We start from the raw sequence: 9,744 nt of genomic DNA, 5'->3' as shown, positions 1-9,744 counted from the left end.
AAAGATGCATTGTATTAGCCGAATCATGTTGCCACCATTCTATCTACTACCAATGCCTATGATTTATGGCTAACATGGTTTTGTTGCATGTGAAAATTTGGATCTTTTAGAACTACTAGGTTTATAGAAAGTAGACTTGTAATGCTTTAATAACATCACCATATGGTCCCCCTAACTTCAAGTTGATTGAGTTTGGAGAAAGTAAACTAAAAATGTTAAGATAGCACTATTATGTGCCCCCCAAGCTTAAATTGATCTAATACACTCCAACCCATCAACACTTTTAGACAACATTTCCATAAGAAACTAGGCCACCATGACATTAGTTGCCTTATCATCGTGATAATCAATTGCTTATCCATATTCTTCATGATCTTCCGTAAAGACTAGACGTGCCTCTATTTCTTGGTTAGATATACTTTGCTTATCCATAACTAAACGCTCAGTTATGGAAGCTTTGGTTGCCAAGTGGTTCAAGTCTGAATATTCATTTGCAAACAACATTTCTCTTAGTTGGGGGGTGCATGTTACCCATAACTATGGCAACATATTCAGACCTTGGAAGTTGTATCGTGCATTTGTTACTCAACTTTTTGAATCTTTCTATGAAGTCAATAGTTGTCTCATCCACTTATTTCAAATTCATCAAGTTAGCTATTGTATCTTCAAGTTGGGTTCTATAAAACATGTTACGGAAGAGCCTTTCCATATTTGTCCAATTCTAAATAGAATCAAGTAGCGAGGAATACCATGTAAATGCAGTTCATGTTAAAGATAACGAAAACAACTACAATTTGTAACCTCGTTATGAACCATGGGTTTCACAATATCTGCTAACTATTTGGATAACTAATGTATAATATTATGTATCCCCATATCAATCTATTGTTGTATGAACGAGGTCATCATTTGTTTTTCTTCTATAGGAATTTCCGCTACAATAGAAGGTATTGCAAAAGGCATATGTGTGGTATGTGCTAGCTAGGAAGTAGTTGTAGTCACCATTATCATAGGTTCTCCTGAGGTAATTGCTTTAGTTGATTTCCAGAACTACATTTCTTATGTGCAGACTCCATGGTATTCAAATTTTTGGCCAGAATGCAAATTTTCACCTATTCGATCCCATTGGGCATGCCAATTTGTTGTCGCTTAAAATTCAAAGTTAGCCAAAATACATTTCAGCTAGCCTTATTTCGACAAGATCCCAAAAATAATGATGGCAATTTGTGCCAAGAAGGCGAATTTGCTCCTTGGCTATGGGTTCCTAAGCTACTCCGAAAACGCTTGGTGTAGGTGAATGGAGAAAAAAAGGAGAAGATAGGATTTTGCATGAAAGGTAATGGTTGGAAGGCTATAAAGTAGAGCAATAAAGGAAAGACTATAAAGGAAAGGTTTAAATGAAAAACAATGGTAGAAAAATGTAAAGAAAAGTGATAAAATAAGTTCAGGATAAAGTAGGCTTGTGTATTGGATTGATTATGCGTAATTTGAAGTACGAGGCCTATTTATAGACTACAAACTCAAATCCCCTACTAGACCAAGTTTTTATACTTGATAACATCCTAAAATGTGGTTAAGGAGTTATACAACTAGGTTTAGGGGTCATTCATCTAGTTTTAAACTGATTCAACTAATTATGGCAATTAAATTCGACTAATAGCAGTTGATTTTGGCAAGCAGTAGTTGATTTCGGCTAGCAACAATTGATTTTGGCTAACATTTTAGCTAACTAATTCTAAGATAGAGATTTATCCTTTGATCATTACTAGTGACTACTCCTAAAATCTAGGCATGTTTTCTTTTTTCCACCCGCCAACTCATCAATTATTTCAAATGTTAGAGAAGATGGCTACCGCTTCCTATTTTTTAGGGAGCACTATCATTGATTAGTTTTAACTGCTACAAGTCATTTGAATATCATAAAATCGTGGAAAATATCATCTTATCTTTATTAAATTAAACCTGACTTAATTTGGCTAATTTTTTATGCTTAAAGTTAGTTGAAATTTGTCATTCGACTAACATTTTGGCTAACATTGTAAGAAGCCAAAATGACCTTATTCATGTTCAACTAACACTAAAGTTAGCTGAATCGCCCATTCAACTAATACTGAACATAGCTGAATTGATCTTCCATTTATTCAGCTCATCTTAAAAATAGTCGAATTCTGCCAATACGTCTAACATTGTAGGTAGTTATATTAACCTTATCCATGTTCTACTAACCTTTTTGTTTGAGTAACATTGATAAGTTGTGAATTCTATATTCAACATGACTATCCTTCACCTCATTAAGCTAACATAAACGTTAATCGAATTCCACCTTAGCTAGCTGCCATTCTGTTGAATACTCAACACCTGATTTTTGCAACAAATTTTGGGTGTTAACAATTGTCTAAATTTTATTGGTCAAATGAGGATGGGGTCGTTTAATCCCATTTTCACTTGAAGTCAATTAAACAAATCCTATTAATTTTTTTAAAGACCACGTATTTTAGACCATTTTTATTGAGCAAGATATTGCTATTATTTATGACAAGATTCAATCTCCCCTATTAATATATCATAATTCTTTTGCTCCGCAAAAACAAAAAAAAAACAAAAAAATAATATAGATGACAATACACCAAATAATTTTTTTAAAGACCATGTATACATATGTATTCAAAACTTGAATTTAAGATCATTAGAATAAGTTGATATATTTTTTTTGTTTTTAGACTTTTAGGCCCTCCTAACCAGGAAATCTTTTTTGTTAAAACAACTTCATCACACACAAATTAATTTAAGACATACACTAACACTACTAAATTAATATTATTTTTATTTTTAACTACTAAATTATTACTAGTACTATAAAATAACTACTAGTTATTACTAGTTACTGGTACTATAAGACAATACATTGAATTATTTTAGGATAAATGAACAATTTTGTGTCTCTACTTTATATTTGCTGTCAATTTAGTCTCTGTATAATGAAAATGATCAAATTAGTCCACAATTATGTAAACGTATTGAAAATTTAGTACTACCATCAAATCTCCTCTGTTTCTGTTAACGTTGAGTACATATGTGACATGTCCTTGTTGGTGTGTCAAATCCACGTGTGCATTAGATGTTCCACATCAACGCACAATTTTTTGGACTAAAATGCTAGTCAAAACTTCTTCTCTTCTCCCATTGTCTCCCATCTCCTTCTTCTCTCTACCATCAAAGGCTACGTGCAAAACTTCAAGGTGACACTTCAACATATCACCTTGTTGTGAATCATCACCACCAACATCATTATCGGTATTGCAACAATAAACATGCATGGACAACCAAACAATGTGTTTCTTATTTTACTCTTTCTTTTCATGCTCCTACCATCGCAAGCCACCACAAAGGATTTTTGAATCCTTAATAAGGCTTTTTGGTTCCTGATTCTGAATTTACAAAGGATAACATTTTTCATATTGTTCTTGGTTCCAATAAACAAGCCAATATGATGTAATCAATTCTAAACAAACTAATATAATGTGAATGGTATCACAAGAGTTTAGATAGAATGTGAAGGATGCCAATGGTGCCACACACAAGATGATGGAGAGGAAGAACAAACTAAAAAAAAAGAAAAAGAAAAAGAAAAAGAGGTTCCACCATCAGATATCATTTTTGGCACCGCCACACACGACATGCCAACGGAGAGGAATGTAAAAGAAAGAATCTAGTGTGAAAGACACATGGTACTATTATGTGTTTAAGATAAAACTGACAATAATTCACATATTACTAAACATGGAAATAATTTCTATTAATTAAATTTGTGATATAGTCTTTCACGTATTACATCACCAAAAATATTAACAAAAACAAAAGTCACTTAACAATAAAATTAAATTATCAATACATTTACATAATTGATTGATTATTTTTTAATACAAGGACTAAATTGACTACAAATATAAAATATTAGACAAAATTAATTTATTTATTCATTATTTTAAAACACTAGTACTGCATTCTTTTATACTAACATTTATTAAAAAGGAATCAAATCAGTGCGGCGAATTCATGCGAATCCCTAGAAAAACAAACCGACAGACACGGCGCCCCACTCCAAGCCCAATGTCGTAAGCAGTGACTTAAACCCATTTCGTGTGGGTTCTCGACACGCACGCACTCCACTTCCAACTCCGACACGTGTCCATCCGCGTCACCACCCCCCACCCCCACCCCAAACCCTACCCAACTTTTTCTTTTCTCATCCCCTATATAACCCCCTCTCTCCCTCACGTCCCAAGTTTCAAACGCCGCAACCACCACACAATTCCTACACATTTCTACTCTTTAGTTTCTCCAATTTTCTTTCTCAATTCTCAACAATGGCCACTACAACACAACTTCACTTACCCCCTGGATTCAGATTCCATCCAACAGATGAAGAACTCGTCATCCACTACCTTTGTCGCAAATGCGCTTCGCAACATATCGCGGTTCCCATAATCGCCGAAATTGATCTGTACAAGTACGACCCTTGGGACCTTCCAGGTAACAGTAATACACAAATCGAATCCATTATCTTTTTTTCTCTCCTCTGCGACTTTTTTTCGTTTTCCTTCTCTGCTAACCATCAGATCCACCTTATAATTCTGAAATATATAATATTTTTTTATTAATAAATAATTTTATTTTCTTTTGGTGTCGTGTTATGCAGGAATGGCTTTGTACGGAGAGAAAGAGTGGTATTTTTTCACGCCGAGGGACCGCAAGTACCCGAACGGTTCGCGGCCGAACCGGTCCGCGGGAACCGGGTACTGGAAGGCAACCGGAGCGGATAAACCAGTTGGTAAACCGAAACCGGTTGGGATCAAGAAAGCGTTGGTTTTTTACGCTGGAAAAGCGCCCAAGGGAGAGAAAACTAACTGGATCATGCACGAGTATCGTCTTGCAGACGTGGATCGTTCCGTTCGCAAAAAGAACAGCTTAAGGGTATATTCCCCTTTCTCTCTTCAATACGAAGGACATAATGGACATTTCGTGGCACAAATATTACCTTTCGAAATCACCGTTTTACTTTTACCCTTAAATAAATGGCACCTGGGCCCACCCCTTGGCAAGCGAACAAGGAAGCTTCCGTTTACGATAAGTTGATAATGACCAATCACAAAAATAATAGTAATATTAAAAAATGTTTTTGCCAACCAATTATTACTTTCTACTTATGGAAATTATTCGTTCTTATCTTAGGGATATCGGAAATTAAAAATTGAAGATTAAAATATGTGTGCACATGATTGCTGACTTAATTTTGATGATTTCTGATTTTTGCAGCTGGATGACTGGGTGCTGTGCCGAATTTACAACAAGAAAGGTGCAATTGAAAAGCAACAACTACCACCACCGAGTGGGGTCCGCAAAATTGAATGTTCCGAAATGGAGGACGAGAAGCCGGAGATTCTGCCGCCAGATCCGCCGTATACGGCGGCGACGGTGGCGGATTGCCTGTACTTCGAGGCTTCCGACTCGGTGCCCCGGCTGCACACGACGGACTCGAGCTGCTCCGAGCAGGTGGTGTCGGCGGAGTTTGCGAGCGAGGTGCAGAGCGAGCCGAAGAGGGGCAGCAACAACAACAACGAGTTTGCATATAATTACGTGGATGCCACTCTCGGGAATAATCAGATGTCGCCGCTGCAGGATATTTTCATGTACCTCTCCAAGTCCTTCTGCAATTAACACGCACCACCACCACGACGAGACGACGTCGTTCTGTGTTGTGTGTATGCATTATGCATTTTTGCAGTAGCTGCTCCACTGCACCATTTGCACGGAAGCACGAGACTGAGTGAAGATCCGTGAGTGTGTCCGTGCTGGTTCGTGTAGACGATTATTACAAAAAAAAACAAAAAAGCACCAAGATGAAGAAGAAGAAAGATTCTTATATGAACATGATGAATTATGAGTATATTAAATTAATGAAGTATTAATACATCATTGAGTATATTAATGTGTGGTTATTTAAAAATAAGTACTTGATTAATGATGCGTTAATAATTGATTAATTTAATACACTTAGATTTGATGTACATTTGGTTGTGTAAGCTAGGATCATTCGTCAGTACTATATTTGATTAGTGTAGACGAGATAGCTAAAATGCCGGGGAAGTATAGTAGTAGAATTGAAAGGTGATGGAGGTGTACATCAAATTGTTGTTCATCTATTGACTTGGTGAGTGATGTATGGTTAGGCTTGGATCAAGGATGGATTAGCTAGCGTACAATTAGTAGGAAATAAATTAGCATGCGTAAATAATGTTGGATGTGGTTAATTATGGTATGGAATAAGGTGAATTTGGATTTTTGACTTTTAATTAATATTTATAGATGTTTCATTGGCCAACTTTTATTTTTCAAGACAATGAAAGATTTATATAACTGTCTTCCTTTAACAAAATTTGGTTAACGAATATTTTAAGAATATTTATTTAAAAATTTATAAATATAAAAAACTATTTAAAGAAAAAGAGAAGGAATAGATGTTGAGGAGATGTGTGACTAGATTGCTTATTCTTGAATGAACATTTTTTATAGATGACTAATATCAAAGGATAGAAGTTGATTTTTGTAATGTGATCGAGCATATAAAAGTGTTAAACTTATTGAACTTGATTAATTTTTTGGAAGGAAATTCTAAAATGCGTTTTGAGAATGTTTATGGCTTCAAGTTTATCGAAAGAGTTGCGTATATTATTTTCCAAATGTGTCTCTATTAATATTAGTATACATGTCTATATTTTTCATTACATGTTTTCAAATGAAGTTAAGAGCAAATCGATTCATATAAACAGTGTGCACGGGTAACAACAAGGCTTTGGGGTCAACCCAGTCAACTCCTTTTGGGCGGATTGAGATAGAGATATTTAACTTATCTTTTTGTTTGGCTCACTTATTCCAACTCACAAGAGTTTTTTTTTTTTTTTTTTTTTCTATTGTTAGCTACTAGTATTAGAGTTTAGAGGCTAAAATAGTTAAAGGAATTAGATTAGTGGGATGGAGTAATGTAACTAAAATTATTAGATGGACAGATAAAAAAAGAGTGAATATGAGCCTAAAACTATTTTGTGATGACCTATATTTTTCACTTTATTTAAAAAAAAAAAATAGTGGATCAACTTGTCAACTCATCTTCGGGGCATGATAGAATTTTCAACTGGCACATCCAATTAAAATGGATCAACCGGCCCTCAAACTTTTTGGCAGATATGTCAATTAAGTTACTTGTTTTGCTACTTCTAACTTTGGACCTTTTAATTCATAATATAGATTTCAGACCTATGAATAGGGATTCCTTCAAAACTCACAAAGAAAGAAAAGGAAGTGAGTTAGACAAAAAATAATTGGTATAAATGTGGCAAAATTTTATCTCATGTTATAACAAACCTAATCGAAAATGTTTTTTTTTTAAGTACTTAGTTAACTTAATAGGAGTGGAGTTGAGAAAAATATCTGCTTAAACTTCAATAGTTGATAAATTTGAGGAGAACTTAACATAGTTTATATATGTAGGTACCTAAATTATTTATCATTTTAATTAGATTTTAAAACTATTTTATTTTCAATTTAATTTTTAAATTTATATTTGTTTTTTTGTTAGGTCCCCATCAAACCTAAATAAAAAAAATAAATACAAATTGAAGATTCTAATTAAAAATAATTCAGAGATCTAATTATAAATTATCAACTAATTCAACAAGCATGCTAGCTGTAAAAAAGAATTTTATCATGGATGATAGTTTGGTTAACAAATATTTTAATAATATAGATTTACAAAATAATAAACATAAAAAATATTTAAAATTATGGTGGACCCTGCAACCGAAGAATCGAAGCCATGGATGATAATTTTCATAAAGAAATACTTTTAAGAATGTTTATTATACATTTTTAAGACCCTTATAAATTGATGATTGATGTACACCAGATAATTTTTTTTTCCAATTAATTATAAACAAATGATGTTTATTTTTTTAAATAAAGAAATGTTGATTTATGGCGGAAGCGTCATCGTCAAATTAATTTTGTATTTAGCTACTGTCTCATTTAGTTTTCATGCACAAATCATTAGTACGAAGTAGCATCGTAGTTAAGAAAAATGTTGTGCGAGATTACTTTTAAGATTGGATCAGTTGACTCTGAAAAAAATAATCGGATCAAGTAGCAATATTATACGTGTGACATGGTTTTAGAATGATCTAAAGAGTTTTAAATTAGTGTTGACTGGTTTTAGAAGGTCTAAAGAAAATGAATAGATGTCGAGAGGACGTGTGACTAGATTGCTTATTCTTGAAGGAACTTTTTTGAAAGATGACTAATATCAAAGGATAGAAATAAGTTGACTTTTGTAATGTGATCGAGTATCTTGGAAATTCAATATATAGGGACGGAATTTTTTTCTCATCAGAAGAAGGCTTGTAAAAAAATTGTTAAACTTATTGAACTTGATTAATTTTTTTGGAAGGAAACTCTAAAATGCGTTTTGAGAATGTTTATGGCTTCAAGTTTATCTTAAGAGTTGCGTATATTATTTTCTAAATGTGTGTCTCTATTAACGCTAGCCATTGTTGAATTACTTTTAAATGTGTGGACAGATGAAAAAGATAGTAGCTAATAGAAGGCTACAACTATTTATTTTATAATCTTTATTTTTTTAACTTTTCTTAAAAAAAATTAGTGACACAACTTGTCAATTCATCTTTAGGGCATAATGGAATTTCCAACTGCACATCCAAAATGGACCAACCAAGCCTCAAACGTTTTCAGCAGGTGGATGGCAGCTAGTTTGACTTGTTTTGCTATTCCCAACTTTGGACCTTTTCAATTGGTAGATGGGGATCTCATACCTATGAATGAGAATATATTTAAAACTCACAAAGAAAAAAAAAGAAGGAAGTGAGTTAGAAAAAAATGATTAGTATAAAATGACAAAATTTTATCTTAAGGTATAACTAATCTAAATTAGAAAATTGGAAATGTTCTTTTAAAGTACTTAGATAATTTAATAGGAGTGGAGTTGAGAAAAATATCTACTTAGACTCTCTAATAATTGATAAATTTGAGGAGAGATTAACATTAGGTAATATGCATGTTATTGAATTATGTCATTTTTAATTAATTAGACTTTTGAACTTTTTTCTTTCTAATTGATCTTTAAAGTTGCATTTGATTTTAGTTAAGTCTCTGACAAACTTAATTGAAAAATAAATATAAGTTCAATTAAAAAAATAGTTTAAAAACCTAATTACTTATCGACTATTTCAAGGACATGTGAGTAATTTGACTAAAAAGAATTACTAGTTATATCAATTTTTTTTTATATTCACCGCGTATTTAGCCAACATGCTTTTGAGCTTGAATGATGATATGCTAGCTAATTAAAGCTTTTTTTTCAATAATTTTTTGTTAATACAATGTGTTACAGTGAAGGACATAAAGTATGATTTATTTTGTGCAACATAGGATGGAATGCGAGAGAAAGAGAGAATGAGAGAGAGAAACAAATCTTAAAAATTTAGTGTAGGCGAGTGTGAGTGTAATGTTATGCTTAATGTGGTTACAAGATGTCTATTTATAGTATTGTTGTCGTGACTCTATAAATCATGTGACTTATTACAAGAGTTTGTGTTGAGGGGCCCATTTTGAGGGCTTTCATAAAGTTATCATGAACATATCATAAGTTGATCATGGCTAAGACCTCTTTGACTT

At 33.1% G+C, this 9,744-nt stretch overlaps 1 protein-coding gene across 1 annotated transcript; it reads left to right on the top strand.

Moving 5' to 3' along the window:
- The first annotated feature begins 4,284 nt into the window (after window positions 1–4,284).
- On the top strand, window positions 4,285–6,380 carry LOC100170714 (NAC domain-containing protein). Its single transcript, NM_001251225.2, has 3 exons — window positions 4,285–4,533; window positions 4,700–4,974; window positions 5,317–6,380. Exons 1-3 carry the CDS (start codon window positions 4,368–4,370, stop codon window positions 5,716–5,718), a joined length of 843 nt encoding a protein of 280 aa, NP_001238154.2. The 5' UTR covers window positions 4,285–4,367; the 3' UTR covers window positions 5,719–6,380.
- The last annotated feature ends 3,364 nt before the right edge of the window (window positions 6,381–9,744 follow it).

Source organism: Glycine max, chromosome 14 (genome assembly GCF_000004515.6).
Source record: "Glycine max cultivar Williams 82 chromosome 14, Glycine_max_v4.0, whole genome shotgun sequence".
NCBI lineage: Eukaryota > Viridiplantae > Streptophyta > Magnoliopsida > Fabales > Fabaceae > Glycine > Glycine max.
Note: the sequence above shows the minus strand (reverse complement) of the source record. Positions and strands in the feature narration are given on the sequence as shown.

What these genes read in the sequence shown, in the direction of transcription:
- LOC100170714 (NM_001251225.2), top strand. Translation starts at nt 4,368, where the DNA reads ATGGCCACTACAACACAACTTCACTTACCCCCTGGATTCAGATTCCAT. An exon ending in CGACCCTTGGGACCTTCCAG is followed by an intron (nt 4,534 to 4,699) that starts GTAACAGTAATA and finishes CGTGTTATGCAG; the next exon opens with GAATGGCTTTGTACGGAGAG. An exon ending in GCAAAAAGAACAGCTTAAGG is followed by an intron (nt 4,975 to 5,316) that starts GTATATTCCCCT and finishes TGATTTTTGCAG; the next exon opens with CTGGATGACTGGGTGCTGTG.